General features: G+C 38.0%; 1 protein-coding gene across 8 annotated transcripts in view; it reads right to left on the reverse strand.

Moving 5' to 3' along the window:
• PPP6R3 (protein phosphatase 6 regulatory subunit 3) overlaps positions 1–17,935 on the reverse strand; it is a 50,829-nt gene that overhangs the window by 22,312 nt on the left and 10,582 nt on the right. For 7 of the 8 annotated variants that reach the window (XR_011679288.1, XR_011679289.1, XM_071427626.1 and 4 more), the window contains 8 exons: positions 6,629–6,861; positions 5,449–5,635; positions 4,498–4,635; positions 3,902–3,967; positions 2,929–3,041; positions 2,347–2,460; positions 1,545–1,674; positions 318–470 (listed from right to left, as the gene is read on the reverse strand). Coding sequence is in view for 6 of the 8 variants with exons in the window: in XM_071427626.1 (XP_071283727.1) it covers positions 318–470; positions 1,545–1,674; positions 2,347–2,460; positions 2,929–3,041; positions 3,902–3,967; positions 4,498–4,635; positions 5,449–5,635; positions 6,629–6,855 (1,128 nt within the window). In the remaining 2 variants the exon portion in view is untranslated. Of the gene's footprint in view, positions 1–317; positions 471–1,544; positions 1,675–2,346; positions 2,461–2,928; positions 3,042–3,901; positions 3,968–4,497; positions 4,636–5,448; positions 5,636–6,628; positions 6,862–14,541; positions 14,714–17,935 lie in introns of those variants that run through there. The other variant, XM_071427627.1, reaches the window with a different exon arrangement.

Raw genomic sequence — 17,935 nt, forward strand, 5'->3', positions numbered from 1 at the left:
GAAGCCTTGAACATGGCTGAAAACTCAAGAACATCCAGTTGAAAATAAACTTCTGAAGAAAACCACTTCATGTATTTATGAAGGTGCAGCAAGTAAGAACCATTCAAGTGGTCAGAAGGAAATACTTCCCTCAGACAGATTAACAGTAAAATCCAGTATTAAAAGTTCTTAAACCAAGCAACAGACATCACAATACAAAGGTGCTGAAAAGTTAGGCTGGAAAATAAGTTAGACTGGAAAATTATCTACAGAGTCAGAAAAAGCAGACAAGATCTTAACAGCAATCCATAAAAATGAAGACAGCATAAAGTTCTTACCAGTATGACTCCTATGCTGTTAAGTTCTATAAGCTCCTGATTCACACTGCTTGTATTTGTCTGTAAAAGGCTAGATATTAATCTAATCACATTTAAACGTGTGTTTCCTACAGGTGGATCCAGTACACCCCAGGTTGTCTTCATGACGCTTTTCTGAAAAAGAAAAAAGTTTAATACATAAATCCCTTCAAATACCTTTTAGAAATTCAGCTTATCATTTCTACATACAATAGCTGAGCAGTGCTTAAAAATAGATGCATTTAGTCCTTAAGCAACTGTCTTACTTTCATCCTGCAAAAACCTCCTATTTTTAATTCCAAATACTGTAGCTTATTTTAATTCCACAGACAGGAAACACATGAAACCAGTCACAGGAAAGCTACAACTCAGTAAAAAAATGATTGCTAACTACAGACAGGTCCTCAACGTAGATGAAGTCTACTCAACCTTGACAGGAATTACAAGATAGTTCCTCAGAAATAATTCTCACTTAAGTCTAGCTAAATTCTACATTACTACAATGTACACAGAACAGCTAGGTGGACAGTATAAATACATTATAATGCCTCAGCAACCCTAGCTTCATATATTTAAAAACAATTTCACGTTCATTTCCCTGTTAAAATCTGCAGCACCCAGTTCAGGGCGCAGTGCTCCAACTGAAATTCTGCTAGTGAAAATGTGAGTAGAAAATACAAATGGATCACAGGTAAACCCCCTATTTATACATTCTTTTTATCTTTGGCAAGAGCATGACAGAGTTAAATTGCTTAAATCAGTTAAAAAGCCCAAGGAATTTAACATGCCTAGGGTGCAGAGATATGACATGGACCTAATCTACTCAGGTCCTGGGTAAGTCAAGAGAATTGCATGAGCCTAATGTGGGCCATTCCAAAGTTCCAAACAACTGCAGCATCTATAGTCCATATTTCCTATCCAGACTGCATTTTCAAGTACAAAATATACAGCAAATCTCTTTTTGCTGCTTTTAGGAAGAAGTAACTGCTCCAAGGTTACTTTGCTAATTAAACCAAGTTTGTGCTGGAAAAGCACAAAGCATTGCTGTTCATTATTACTGCTGGCCTGAGCCAAAGCTCACAACAGGCTAGGAAGTAGCCTGGGTGCTTGCCTGAAAGTTGACAGGGTTTTGTTTATTATAATCTGCCTAAAACAGACACATGGTTAAGTTTTGCTTCAATTAATTTGTTAACACAAGATTTCACTTACTTTTGGAGGCTCAAGTAGGAGCTCATGGAAGGATGAAAGTCGTGCTTTTATGGCTTCTAAAACACTTTTGTTGACAGAATATGTGGAATTGCTCATGCCTGGAGGACAGATCTCTATATGACCTTCAAATCTAAAATGCACATAAACAAAATTTGATAATTAGTACCAAAACTAGGTGTAAAACATCTCTGAGGTATGTAACAGTTCTGAAAGGATGTGAAAATAACAAAGAGGTAAAAAATGTAAAAACCTAGGGTTACACACACATAAAAATTAAGTGTGACATAATGGTTGAACAAGAGATTTTCTCAAACACTAGCCCTGGTATTTCTAGGTTTATTGTGCTTGAAATCCCCCAAAATAGTTTTGAGATTAAAAATCATATTTTAATTTGTTTTATTGAAGCAGATAAAGAGTTTCATTTGTCTATCTGAAACAACGTAAGTTGAATGTACCAGAGAGATCTGTTCAGCAGTTTTCTCCAAATTAAGTTGCAATAATACTACAAGTAACTTTTGAAAAGTCAATATTCAGTCACTGCACTATACCTATTTACTCGATTCCCTGTATCCAGAAACCAAGTGATGAAATGTATTTAATCTGATCTGCCTATTGGTACTCACACTAGAAAAAGCTGCAGAAAGACCAGTCATTTGGTGAAAGTGTAGTAATGCCAACCACAATCACCTGATTTGCATTTTTACTCCTTCAGCTACAACAGGTCACAGAAGTGGTTTGGTCACAAGCACAAGGAAGGCACTTGCTATTGCAGGCATAAACCAAGTGAAATAATAACACTTACGTCTGTCGTCTTGTCTCAAGTAAGGTCAATAGGATTTGGATTGCACTGACAATTGCAGATTCGTTTTTTTCTTTATGAAAAATATTAGACAGAAGCTGCTCTATGATTTCTTGTCTGAAAAGAAAAGCATTGGTAACAGATGAAAGCACTTCAGGATACAGCTCTTAGCAGAAATAACTCCCATTTGCCCACATAAAAAAAGGGAAAATTAAATACAGGAGAATCTTTTCTGGCAGAAACATACAGTTAGATTAACTAAAAACAAGCAGCAGAACAAAGCTGAAGTTTCCCATATTTAGTCTGCACAGTATCAAGCTGACCTCCACACATAAGATACCATTCAATTGGGCAGCACAGAAAATAACTTAATTAGACAACTTCTCTTCTACACTCCCCACTAGAAAATCCTCCAGGTGTCCTCTGCTTACTTGCCATGTTATTTTTCATTAGACAAACAAAAGACAGGTAGTCAAGAAAATTAACCTGAAATGAGCTTGCCATTTCTGAAGGCTTTCGAGGTCAAAAGTTAAAAACTAGTTTCTTACAAAGTGAGAATAAAATCAAAAATTCAAACCAACTTACTTCTCTAAACTTGCAAGCAGTGGATCTGGTTCTGAACTGTTCTGTACTTGTAGCATCTGGTCTCTGCTTAGACGAATAATTTCACAGAGTGACTGTGATGCATTTGAATGCCTCTGAAACAGAAAACAGCACTTTGAACTACAAGAGTAACAACATGCTGGACTCTAATTCTTCAGTTTAAAAAGGTGAAAATTTCAACATGAACAAGAGCTCTCCTACCCACAAAACATTCAGGCAGTTAGCTTTATGTCCTAATTGACCCTTAACAAAACAAAACCAAAAATCTTGAAGCATGAGGCAAGAATCTATTTCCAACATTAAGGTGGCAAAACATGAGAGCTCAATCTTCCAACAACTTCAAGTATGCCTAAGGCCTTGATATGGATCTCAAAAAGGAGGCAGGGAGGTGGACAAAACCACATAACCTTCCTCAAATAACCACACTTAATACAGAAATCAGCTTACTGAAAAAAGCAAGCAGAAAACAGTAAAACTAAAAGTTCTAACATAATGTTGTACAGCTGAACAAATAGACCCAGGGGGGTGCCAGTGATGCCTTAAGTTTTAGCTTTCATATTTTTCAGATCCTGTACTGCATTAGTGTATAACTGAACTTCATATAGAGTGTTAGTAAGCTCTCTTCACAGTATGGTCAGACAAAATCCTTCCAGGCCTGAGAACCAAGGTCACCATCACAGCCTCAGGCCTGAGAAGTATAAACAAAAATGAACTGGGGGGAGAAGAAAACCAGGGCAATGTGATTTCATTACCTGAAGCTATAATTGGACAATTAACCTCTGATATGCAAAAAGACCAAACTTAGATCTGTCTGAGAAAACTCCTGTCCATCTTGGGTGTAGCCTCTGCAAGGCTCCTGCACTGCCCAAGCTGTATCTGTGCAAGGCCTTTAATAAACACCCACTTTATTCTCTAACTCTATCTAGCCTCTGTCCAAGGCAGCAGCAGCACTTACATCTTCATCTTGAGATGGGTGTACGATCTCCACGAGCCGCTGGATAATCCTCTCCTCATTCAGCCACTGTAAAAATGTTTGTGGATGTTAATAAGAATTTCTCCCAAGTGAATTAGTTAAATGAACTCATGAAAGTGAAAGTAGCCTTTTGACAACTGCCACAAGTCATAATGTCAATACTTCTAAATAAGGACTAACAGTAATTCAGAAAAAAGAAAAAGTAAAATCAGCATTTCTTAGCCACAGTAAAAAAGAAAATCTAAGGTTAATGTCAACAAACTTTGATGCCAAAGCGTGTTTGGTAAGGTTCAAAACAATTTAAAAATTGCATCTGTCAGCTGTAAGTTAGAAACCAAAGACTGGGGAACAGACCAGCCACTCAAGTTCTAAGTTGTCCCCTGCAGCAATGGGGTTTTACTGGAAAAATATTGGCAGCTCAAACAAACAAAAACACCAAAACCAAGAACAAACAAACAAAACTCCACACATCATCTAATTTCAGCATATTCAAGAAATAAACTTAGCAAAGCCAGGAGAAGTTAAGCCAGCTTTGAGTTCACACACGTCAGACAAAAGTTCTGCGATATTTTACTCACATTTAGCACTTCTTGCCGGGGCTGTGGAGGTTCTATGCAAGTCAGTAGCCTGAGCAACAAGTCCATGATAGCAGAGGTCCCTATGTGCTTAATAATGAGGTCTACAAAATCATGCTTCCTCTTTAAAAAATCTACAATCTGGAAATGAAAAAGCAAGCTTATATTTGCTTCATATATTTTACATGATAAATTACACCAATCACTTTTCATTTCACTCTCCTATCAAACTGACAAAATAGATGAGAACTTCTTAAACACCTCTGCCACTTAAAGCCTGCAGTACAAGACAAGATAAAATAAAACCCAGGCACAGGGCAGATCCATACTACATGCAGCATGTCCTGGGTCTCCTCTCAAACCCAACTTGCTGACCATAACCTACTTATAATCCAAAGCAGAGTCAGGTTTTCTTTTTGATATGAATCAGTCTCACCTCTGCTTAATGGGCAAAGCTCAACAGAGCAAAACCCTTAATACAAACAGTACCTCAGGTTTGAGAGTCAAATCATTGCAGATGTTTGCAGTATTGAACCACATACACTGAGTACAAGAGCATTTCTCAACAAGGAGTCCAAATGTTTCTCTCCTTGTTCTAAAAAATTCTTCACACCAAGTCAGAATCACTATCACAGATTCAAGTCATTTAGTTTTGCTTTTAACAGCAATAAATGCAAATATGATCATATAAAACACTGATCTAAGCCAAAAGGTAGGCACTCACACACTGATTGCATAAATAGCTCAGGCAAATCTGAATCAAATACATCCTACTCATCCAAGTGTATTTTTTAATCATGTGCATCATGAAAAAGTGTATTCAGCTAGGGTGGAACCTGAATGCCCTCTTTTGACTCTGCTGCTATCCCTCAATTGTGTATCTTAAAGCAGAATTGCTGAGTACCACAGCTTTATCAGAGCACTTGTAAAACTGGTGAGTTTGCAAATAGTTACCTGTTCTGGTTTTCTGCTGATAAGAATACTTAACACCTTGCTGAAGAAACTGGCCAGTAGAGGGTTTAGAGGAGATTCATTTAAGAGGAAGCTGTACAGTTTCAGGAGTAAGGATTCTTCTTCTCCCAACCTATCATTAATCTGTGAGACATCTGATGTAAGCAGCTCACATGATATGTTTGGGTATCTGGGGAAAAGAAAAAAATTATCCATCACTCATACTTCGGAACTCTCATACCTGCAGCTCTGCATTCAGAACCTGGTAATGCATCTGACTAAATTTTCAAGCAGGCTTGGTCTATACTAAAGTAGCAAACTAACACAAACTAATAGAACTGCACATTCAGCCTATAAGATCTGTTTTCATTTAAGAAGGGCACTACTTCAATCTTCAGTAGCAATAGAACACCAGTAGGGAAGCTGAAAAAGCGAAGAGCAAGCTTTCATTTCAAGATCTATTGTTAAATCCATCTCTTCAAGTACTGACTTCTTATTGCTTCAATTTCCAACTCTACTAGAAACATTTACAGGAGACTTGGTTTTTCAGAAATGGTGAAGTTCTGCAACTAACAGTGTAATTTATTTCACATTATTTTAACACACTATTTTAAGAAAAAAAGCACCTTGCTCTACAGACACTAAAATAGGCCAAAAGCAGTAGAAGGGTTTTTCTACAAATTGTTAGATGGATTTTGAGCTTGAACCTTCTCAGCAAGCCAGAAGTCATGGCCATACTCTGGAAAGGAAAACATCAGCATTGGGACCCTAAGGACATTGTTCCAAGGATTATCACAAATCTTCTAAGAGGCATCTTCAAACATCTTACAGATAAACAAAACAAAGCTAACCATACAGTTATACTACCCAAAAAGGGTTTTTCATTCAACTATTTTCTTAAACACAACTACAGGAAACTTAATGTGAGTCCTGGTTGGACCTTTTTTTAGCAACTCCTTTGGACATGAACTGGTTTTGGAAGCATTTGTGAGTAAGAGGCTTCCATTTGAAAACTGTGCATATATTAGAATTATTTACTTAGAAGTTCTGTGAAGCCTCTTGAAAACATACTTAATACTGTACTATACACCAGCACACAGGGATTCACACTATCAAATTAACTAGTTTTATTTAGTCCTCTTTCTACTTTCCAAATCTCCCCCAGCCCCAAAAGTTTTCCTACTTATATCGAATTTTTTCATCCATGTCTTGAGGTGGCTCTTCAATAATAAATGAAACTAAGTCTTCCAAACATTCTGACTTCAGCAGAAACTCTATAAGTTTGCGATTCTGAGCCTTGCACTCCTGTAGAACATCCTCTTCATCCATCAGTTCCTTCAGTGTTACATCTTCTCTCTCTAGAAGTGTATCTATGTGCGATGACGAATGGAGATCAAATTTCCAAAACATGCTGGTCTGTGTAAGAAGAACAGCAGTATATCAGCAGTAGCCATTATTCTAATATCCAAAGATAAGAGTTAGGCAGGGTTTTACTTACATGAAAGGAACATGCCAATTTGCATTAAAGAAAAAGGTATGAAATTTGCTTTTCCTTGTTTTTAATCTATGCATTGAGTCAGAGATTCAGAACTATTAGCTCAGCAATTAATCGAGCTGGGTGAAGATGAAAAAGACAGAGAAAAACTGCACTGAAATACCACCCCCACCACTGAAGAAGACATCTATAAAGCTAGAGGAATTAGAAGAATTTTAGCTTTCAGGGAGCACAATTCAGAGTGCAGGAGCTAATTTCAACACTACACTAATTGTCCCTGCCTCCACAAACTTGACAGAGGAGGAATATCAAAGGTCAAGGTGTGTTACACAAACATGTCAAGGGCAGTGGCCCCAGCCACTGAAACACTCTTAAGAGGCTGTAACAGTGCTATAAGAATGAACAACTTCACTTTTTCCTATAAAATCCTTTGGCACCTCTATATTAATTCTGTTTCTCCACGACACCTTTTGAACAGTTGCTACTGAGACAACTGTGCTATCAGAGAATAGTATTTCAGTCTACAATATATCCACTAAATTCTTGCTTTCACCTCTCATTAAGCTTCATACAAACACTTCATTTCCCTTCAGCCCTGAAAACAGGGCTTTTACATGACATTTGACCTCTGACACAGTACTAACTGGGCTTATATGAATGCAGGTTTTATTTGGACTGAAAAGAGATACTAGAACACAGAAGGAAAGACTTTCCTTTCCTTACAATTGAAAGCAGCAGTTTTGAGCAGCACACTTAAAGAAAGAGACTCCTTTTGCTCCTTTAGTAAATATTTTCCAAATGTGAAAGATTAAATCAATACACTAGTTACTGCTGTGCATTAGCAATATCAGCTGTGAGGACATGTAGTTAAGGCAGGGAATTTCAGTGAACAGTATTATTTTGGCAAGGACACTTCTGTAAACTGTAGGCTGTATACAGGAGCAAGCTTAAAGGCAATAATCCAACTATCCTGTTGTCATACACTCAAAACACCACATAAATATAGAATAGAAATACCCAATTCTTTTGCAACAAAGAGACAGCAGTTAAGTACCTACTTCCAAGTTGAAATTGATTCAGCATGCACACTACAGCTACTTAGAACAGCATTGTGTCAAACTTAGTAATTGAGCAGTTTGGAAACAGAAACAACCTCAAGGATCTAGCAAAACCTTTGTGTGTACAATCTTTCCACTAGCAAGACTTCCAGTATCCAGTCTAAATATTATAAAGCTTGGTATAGTCACAATGGAGACATTTTAATTGCTTTGAGGGTTTTAACTGTTGCTTTAACCTCTACATACCAATTACCTTAGTCTGCTTGACCTTTTTTCAGAAGTTGTAACATTCGTAACTGGCCCTAGATAACACAGCTTTCTGTTTATAAAGACACGGGGTTGAAACAAAACCAATCAGGCAATGTACAGATTTATCTGACTGCAGAACTGGTACTAATCTAACATCACATGCAAGTATTAAATGATTAGGAAGCAGAAAAACCCTATTTTGTACTAGAAGTATTAGTAAACTTTCAAGCAGGTTTTAACATACCTGATCTTACAAATTAGTTTAAATCAACTTATACAGTTGTGAAAAACACTAGCTTGTGGGTAATGCAAGCTACATACAAACTTACTGTAAGGAAGTGAAAACAGTGCGTTATTAAAGCCAGAGGGTACTTTTTGATTGGGATTTTTAAACCACTAGAAAGTAGATCAAATCCCTCCTATTACCCCAATTAGTGAAAGTACCATGCTCATAAGTACCCACTATCAATGCTAATTTGAGGTGTGAATACCTCTGTGGTGATTAACACTCATTTCAGTAGCTTCAGTGTATTTCTCAGTTATTTCAAGAGAAATTCAACAATGGAAAAGAGCAATAACAAAAAAAGAGGCATACTACTGCAAACATGTTACTGCGTTATTTCACAAACTGTTTCCCAGGCAAGCTCCTTTAGGGGCTGCTCCCTCAATATGTCAGGTGCCGGCCACAGATTATTCCATCACTTCTCAACAGGAGCCCAGGTCCTTTGAAATAAGGAAAAATAAACAACATAAACTGTGCCAAAGGAAAGTCAAGGAACCCTGAAGAGAAGAGAATTTTCTCAGGCATTATTACTGACAGTAATCTAGAATCAGCCTAGCATAGTTTTGATTGGAAGTTTTAAAATCAAAACATGTGATTGCTATTTTTCTCAAAGCCTACTGTTCTACCCTCCCTCCCAAAATCTACTAATTCTGAATCATGACCATGCTTTTTCAAATTTCAGCACCATTAACAGAGTTGGCATTAGGCCTTCTGTCCAAAACTCACAACTGTGCTCCTTCCAAAACTTCACTACCTGCAAATTTATAAAAAACTCAATGGATCAAATGGCTTGTATTACTCCCAATGTTACTTCACTTTCAGCCAGAGCAGAAAAAGACATTCGGACTTAATGCAAAATACAAAAGACTTCCAAATACGAGACATGCTCAAGATTAGAAGCTGCAAGAAGCAAAATAATCCAAGATGACATTAAAAACTCACACATAGAAAGACAAAGTGTGTTGGTAAAGATGCTGTACGTATTTGACTGTCTGCTGTAACATGTTAGTTTTCTATAATCTCTGAAAGCTTCCAGTAAGCAAGACTGACATCCAGTTCATTAAACAGTAGTTATAAAAGTTTACATGAACTTGATCAGCAAGTTCAATTTACAACAATTCAAGATTCTGAGTAACATCTAATATCCATAAAAATATTGCTTTGTTTTCTTAATTAATATTGTTAACAGATTCTTCTCTGAATGAATGCCAAATAGCATTCCACGTAATAAAGACTTGACTTAAATCTGAAAAGAAAAAAAGTTCAATGAAGCAAAGAAAGCCTGCTTTCAACTGCTGGCATACAGGTCACTGAAATTCTCACTTTTATTATGTGCTAAATGGAAGAAATAATGCTTAGAAATAATCCTTTCAGACCAAGAAGTAAAATTAAATCTTCTGTCTGTTACAGGGAAAGAAAACCACACAAGTATTTTTAACAGTAACTGATCAGTGGCTCATTTTGAAAGTTAAGTGCTTAAGTGGCATTTCTATCAAAAAAAGTTGGTAACAGTTGTATCACAAAGTCTCTCTGCAGCTTCAAGTGATGGCAGCTGTCACACACCTTTCCTGAGCAGACACATTGGTATTTTCAAGCTACCAGACTAAGATGTGAATTCCAGTCAGAGAAGCATACTGTTTAATTTTGGACAACGTCTCCTATACTGAACCTTTTACAAAACAGACTAACAAGTCTTGAAGGCACCCAGAAGTCTTTTCAGTAAATAAGAAAACTGAAGTAAGCTGTTCCTTTCAGTTGAACTTTTAAGCATCATACCTAGGTTAAACATACATGAGAAGAGTGTTTTACACCGAGTTCCTTCCAACTGAGTACCTCAGATTTCCATATAAAAGTGAGTATTGGCAGCTCCAAGCAGACATGGGCATCTAGACTAGTGCAGAAGGACAACTAGAAGGATTTCAGTAGCCAGCTGAATGCTCTTTACCTGGTAACTACATAGATGTCAAAGGCATGTACACAGAGCATCAGGTAGGAATTCCACACTGCAATGACCAGTTTCATTTTTCAAGCAAGAGAAACTTTCAGTGTCAAGCTGAAGATTCTGTAGTATGTGAAATTCTAAGAAATGCTACATGTAGAGTTGTAAAAATTACTGCATTATAAAAAACCTCAGAATCTGTCACTTCTCTTTGTGCACTACTATATTTTCTTACTATAGAGTTCAAGTACACAGATGGAAAATTAGTTACTTTTGCACTAACAAACATTTCCACAACTGAAACACATCTTAAGTGATGCAGCCTACTTCAGCAAAACAGAATTTATAATTTCTGTGCAGCAACTAGCAAAAGCCAACCTAGTTGTTGGATGCAAGGAGAGCAACCATCAAAGGAGTCCTTGATTTTAGGATGGTCTTGCACTTTCTAATGATAAAAGCATTTCCAATGCAAAGAATCCCTTGATCCTAAAAACCAAATAGGTAGATAAGTTTAAGGAAGGATAAAGCACTAATGAAGATAATTTATTAAGCTTTTATCATGAAAAATTTTGGTAGATTATCTTCTAAGACCTTTAAACACATTAAGAAATTTATTTCAAATGCCAAGCATGCCCCTCTGCCAGTTCCACATAACCTCACCTAGTTACTATCTGGCATGTTTAGTGAGATTCCAGTTTAGGGCAGGGGGTCCCTTTCTCCAGTCAATGGACACTGTAATAAGACACTGTCCTAGCCTTTATAAAGTGCTTATTTTGACACTGAAAGTGAACCATCTGTTCAAAACAAAACTAAGCATGAATGCACCTCTGAAAAAAATTTAGAGCTGAAGAGAATTACCAGTGAACAAAAATGACAGAAGACACTCTACATCCGACTTTTTAAACTGCCTGTTGTGCTCAGCAGAGCAGCACCCATCGTAAACTTGCTGTCTACAACTGCCTGCCCTAACCTATTTGGAATAAATTTCTTTTCAATCAGAGCAGTGAGCTTTACTGAGTACTATTAGCTAGAAAGATGTAAGCTGGTGTTCAAAATCCCTCGATTTAATTACAGTACTTTGCAATTACACCCAGCAATCACAAAAAAAAAAAAATAAAAGCAGTAATAAACTTTCATGGTACAATTGCTACATTTCTTAAACAAAATGCAAGATCAATTTGACAGAGAATACAAGTTTCAAGTGAATACAAAATTACACACAGTTGTTTCTTCAGTGTCAGAACAGCCTATTTATGTCACAAACCCGAGACCTAGTGGAAAAGAAATACTTCATTACTTATAAGCTAGTAAAGTTTCAAAGAAACTCTGTGGAGAAAGGATTTGAAATAAATAGGATTTGAAATAAAGGGTTTGAAATTAATAGGAATTAAACAGAAGAGAAAATAGAAACACCTCTATCTCAACAGTTTAATACATATTTCTTATACCCTGCACACTCCTTCCTAGTCCATGGGTGTAACAAAGTAGAAGAGATACTAAAAAGGAAACAAAACCAACCAACAATTCCTTCAGGAAGGCTGGGAGACTCGTGCAGGCTGGCTGCATTTCATTCCTTACAGCAAGATTTCTGGATGCTTCACCCTCTTCTCAGCCACTGCTGGGCATAGGGGATGCACAGTGGGAGGTTACCAAGGACCTCTGACCTTCCTGCCGCCCCTGTCTCATGCAGGGGAGCCCAGACACAGGACAAAGAGGAGGCTGAAGCTTGGGCACAAGAGGGGAGGCCGAGGGCAGTCCCTGTGCCCAAGGAGCAGCAGGAACAGGGGAGTGATCCCTGAAAAGGGGACCTCAGTCTACCTAAGCCTCCTCCTCCCACATGAGCACATCTCTCAGGCCACAGCCTCCCCAGCTCCCAGGACAGCCACAGCTGGCCACATACACTGCTGCCACAGTGGCCTCCTGATGTTGTGACAGGATTCCTCCCAGACAGTACACTCATTCACAGCAGGTATGCTCCTCTGCTAACCACTACTGTACCTTCCCAGGGTGACTACATCCTCTTGAGAGAAATGCAGGACATGGGATGTGGCAGTATTTCCCTGACTGTGAGAAAAACACGCCAGAAAACTGAATGAAGAGAGTTATCTCCTAACATGCTCTTGAACAATGTGCCACCTCCTGCTGAGGCAACTTATTAAGCAGGGACTTCCATTCCCCCATCAGACATGAGAAGGAGGAGCCTACTATTGCTACAGAACAGTTAAGAAGTGAAGTGAAATCACTTTTACCCTTCTTTATCAATCCCAGCTGCACACCTATCTAGATGAGAACTATAAAAACACGTGTGTAGATGAGTCAGCAGTGTACCCTTGTGGCCAGGAGGGACAATGGTATCCCGGGGTGCATCAGGAAGTGCGGCCAGCAGGTGGAGGGAGCTGATCCCGCCCCTCTAGTCAGCCCTAGGGAGGCCACAACTGGAGAGGAGTGCTATGGCCAATCCAGTCTCCACGGTTCAAGAAAAGGAGCTACTGGAGAGGGGTCCAGCAGAGGCCACAGTGATGGACTTGAGGTCTGGTGCATCACTTATGAGGAGAGACTGTGAGAGCTGGGCCTCTTCAGTCCACAGAAGACAAGACTGAGAGGGCATCTCATTCTTGCATACAAATATCTAAGCTGGGTGCCCAGATGATGGTGCTGGACTCTTTTCCATGGTGCCCAGCAACAGGATAAGGAGCAATGGCCACACACTAAATGACAAGAAATTCCACCTCAACACAAGGAAGAACTTTACACTGAGGGTGACAGAGCACTGGAACAGGCTGCCCAGGGAGGTCTGGAGACAACCAAACCCCACCTGATTATGCTCCTGTGTCACCTGCTCTAGGTGACCCTGCCTTGGCAGGAGGGTGAACTAGATGATCTCCAGAGGTTCCTTCCAACCCTAACTACTCTGTCATCCTATCATTTTTTATATAATTCATTATATATATATATATATATATATATACACAGAGATGTGCATATACACCCCCCCTTATGACTGAATGCCCCAATAATCTATAGCTTTGATATGAAGTGTGTAAATAAATCCAAACTACTTCAAGTTTACTCTAAGACACCAATCCCCCAAAACTGAAGAGGTCATAACTGTTCAACAGAAGTACAAAAATCAGGTGAAATCTACAGTCTGCAATGAATTTACAAGAGTAATTTCATACCAAGCAACAACTATATCCTCATCGATTCCTACACTATCTCAAACCACATGTAACTAAGTGTTAATAAATAAAGATCTTAATTACCTGCAATAATTACAAATTAAGACACTAATCTCTCCTGCCCAAGCAGAGAAGATGAATAATTTTCTAGTAATTTCACATCAACTGACAACTACAAATTTAAAATATCCATTGGTCACAATTCAATTAGATTTTTCCTATTCCAAATTCTTCCAATTAGCGTCAAAATGAAAATAAAGATATTACTGCACTAAGAAATGCACATGATTCCATAAAATATAAAGTGCAAGCTCAACAATGCATAGCTACCCAGAAGACACTTCTGCACCGAAACATGAAGGTTAGTACCAAAAAATTCAGTTGCAGAAGACAGTATTACTTCAGTATAATAATCTATAAGCATCATTCATATCTACTGTATGTCAGTTCATGAACACATTTGCTTTGAACCTCCTTCAAAAAGGTTGGGCAGCAGACACACTTCCTGGCACAAAAGCAAAACACGGTAAAACAAACAGAATATCCACAACTGTGTATCTGGAACACCCCTGATTGATTTCTCCCCCAAAGCAGGGTGAAAAAAGATAGTGCAAGAGCAGGGTAGGTAAAAAGACAAAGTTAGAATCAACCAGCTAGAAAGAAGTCAGAAAAAAGCTGCAAGAAATGGGAAGGCAGGGCCACAAAGTCTGAACCGAAGAAGGAACTGCAGCTTAGAAAGTGATAAATGTGAACCTATAAAATCAGGTGATTTTAGGGGACATCAAGGACAGGAAAACCTTAAATTTTAAGTGGTTTCAGAATGCTTTAGCATAAGGCTTTAGAGATGCAGAAGCTAAATCTACTGCTGTATGTGAAGTTTAATAGTTTCTTACCTGTTAAAACACAAAAGTTTTTAAAAGTTAAAAAATCAGAATGTTTTGTATTCTCTCAGGCTTCTTGCCCATTACAGGGTATCCTGGCAACAGCAAAAAAATCTTTCAATCTACAGTACTAGCAGATTAGCAGGACTGAATTAGCATTGAATTAGATGAAGCAGATTTCTTCCTACAACGACAAAAAAAAAAATTGTATAATTTAATATTGTTAATAGGTTCTATTCAAGAGCTTGACAACTGCATAAATACTAAGGACTGTTTTGCAACAAATATAACACATGAACAGAGGAAAGAAACAACTTGCTAGGAAGAAAAGTGTCAGTTCAGCAGAACATACACTGAAAATAAAATGAAAAGCAGCATGTCTTCTGAAATACCTATTTACTTTTAAACCAGTTTTAACATTTCCCTCCATTTTTGGGAGTCAAAGGAAGAAACTTCTTTCTCTCACTGAAATGAAGCTGCAATTCACTGAAATCTAACATAAATCCAAACTAAAAAAAAACTATTAGCATTTTCCCATAAAGTAACATCTTCAGATCTGGAAGATCTCAAATACTCATTAGTGGAGCTTTCTGCAGTAAATTTTTCCTATCTTCCTAACTATTCCCTTATATTAATGTCATTTATCCACAAACCTGCACAGAAACAACCTAAGAAGCATTAAGAATGCCTGTTATGTTGGCACAAGTCTATAAAGAATTCAGCTAGTTTCAATTTGAAAACAGGCCAACTTCAAAAAAAACCAACACAGACCACATTCAGGCTTCCAAAGTAACAAGCTGAATTAAGACAGCATTCAGTCATCATTATGAAAATCTCTACTTTTGATAGTTTAATATTACTTTGCTTTACACTGGAAGAATTAACAAGTTCTAATAGGTATCCTTAACTGGCCTCAGACTGACACTTACCTGTCTGTGCTCTAGTCAACACCACACAGGCAAGAAAAAGCACCCTACAAATTTATTTTTCTTTCCAATTAGCTGTTTGTAGTAGTTGCAGGAAGAATTTCTAAAGCAAAAATTCACCCTCCAGAACTTTGAGGGGCTTTTTGATTTTGCTTTTTAACACAGGTTTCAAGGAACGCAATACTTTGGTTTCTTTTGGGAACATGGGTAATACTGTTTATGGAAAATAAAGTACTAGCAACTAAGAAGGGTAGCAAAATTAATGGCATGTTTAACTCATGTCAGTGACTTCCCAGTATTTGGCATCTTCAGCTAAAAAACCCAAACTATTCACCTCAATAGCATTTCAAGTATTCTGCCAAAGAGAAGAAGGATTTCATTTTACACCTTCCATGTTAAAGTTAAGGAGCTGTGTCTCCAAAGCTGGCTTTTCATCTTTGCAGCTGATTTTACAGATGGTCTGTGTCAACCTAAAGATCATAGATTCAAAGAATACCTTGGGTTGGAAAGTACCTTAAAATTATTTCTCAGGTTATTTTAGCAACCAACATACACATGAACTGAAGTTCAGTGTAATACACTGACCATAATTCTCTTATAGGTCTTTTAAATGTGTTTTTTCACCTGCAGACCTTCAGGTCTCCATGCCTGATAGACCTGCCAATACCCTGTGAGTCAAGTGATGAACTAGAGCAGAAAAAGTAAACAAATGTTCTGGACTCAGTTCACTTCACTGAAGTTTTCTAGGTTATTGTTTCTGCATTTTAAAAGTGTACCTATGTTCCAAAGCAGAGCTCCAAAACAGGAGAGAACATCACTTCACAAAGTAAGAAGCCTGCTTAGCTTAATGCACTTTCAGAAGAGTTTACACGTTCTTAAGATCCACAGATTTCAACTGCTAGTGGAACTATCCAAATGGAAACCACTAGTATTACTCCCCTTACAAGGATACCTTTGTTATTTCTCTACTCTGCTTTCTGTTTGAAGACTTCAGTGTCTAAATACCCTTGGCTTCTGAATTCAATACAGTAGGATTACATAGTAAATTAGAGACACCAGTGTGATCAAAATTAGCAAGATACTTGGAGTGTGTGTATTATAGCATACCCTGTAAAGAGTGTGCCACCAGAACCCTGCTCTGGTCAATCAGGACTTTTTCAGTCCACCTCAGAATCTACAAGAGTGTAGAGGTTGGTCTAAAGACTGACTTACACTTACTGGTACATATGGTTTATTAACTCTGACTGTTCCTCTCTGCAAGACAGATTAGATACTGCATTATGAAAAAAGGGACAAACTCCCACCCCCAAAAACCCACAGGAGTTCTTTCATAAAACAATTTTAAAAACAATCACTTGACTGGATGAGGTTCAAGTTTATTTAAATCTGACTTTCCTACATCCAGATGGCTTACATTCAGCAATAGTTCAGCCAAGTTAATACAGCTCTGTCATGAAGAAGTATCCAATGATGGAAGGTTAAAACCTTAGACCTGAGGTAACATGCAAAGGCAGGATGGAGGTATTGGCATGTATACAGATGGATTACATTCAAATACAGAACTATGAGGACTCATCACAACCAGGACCACACCCATGTTCATGTTTTATGTGATATACCCAGAAAATAAAGCAAGGCACAACTACCCAGGGTAGGATCCATCTTCACATGAAATGCAGTAGCATGGCAAAATCTGTTTTAAGTACTGCCTAACTTTATTCACACATTTTTAGATAAGAGAAGTTAACCCCTATGTGACCAGTTGCCATGAAGATGACCAAACTAATTTTATTAATGCTGCATGAACTGGGCCATGTCTGTTTGTTAAACTATTCCCATGCATCTCTATTGGCCCAAAGACTGAAATGAAACAAGTGCCTCTACTAATAGAAACCAATGTAACATTTGTGCATCCTGGTAAAAAAGCACAAGAACTGCAAGCTCCTGAATAGTGCTGCTCTTACAGTAATTCTCTGCATGCATTAACTTATATAACTTCATATATTTGAAATGAAGTTGTTACATAAGCTTGACAAAACCACTAGCAGAACACCAGCACCTCTTCCCAAATGTAAGGGCCTGGACTACAATTAATAACGGGAAGCACAGGACATGGGATGGTTTAGCTCTATCACCTCTCTAGGCCAAAAAATGTCCAAGAACTTTAATGCAACACATGTGAAAAGCAGCTGAAGCACAAAACAGTAGAATCTTTTCCCTTCTTCCACTGCCTTATCGACCCAGAAAGATCCCTCAGTGAAATTACAGGCTAGCAACACAAAACTGTTTAATGTAACATTTCAGCAGAGCGCTGTGAAATTGTAATTGAAGACTCAGCATTGCCCCCTATCACACCTCTCCAAATGTCAGGTGAGAAAAATCAAAGTAATGTGCACTCCTCCTTAGAACACTCATGTGTTACCACACAATCTGGAACATCTCTTCCCAAAAACTTTTAAGTAACCCCTTGGACACATGGT

Source organism: Agelaius tricolor, unplaced genomic scaffold (assembly GCF_023055355.1).
Source record: "Agelaius tricolor isolate 1412-34295 unplaced genomic scaffold, bAgeTri1.0.p SCAF_5, whole genome shotgun sequence".
Taxonomy (NCBI): Eukaryota; Metazoa; Chordata; class Aves; order Passeriformes; family Icteridae; genus Agelaius; species Agelaius tricolor.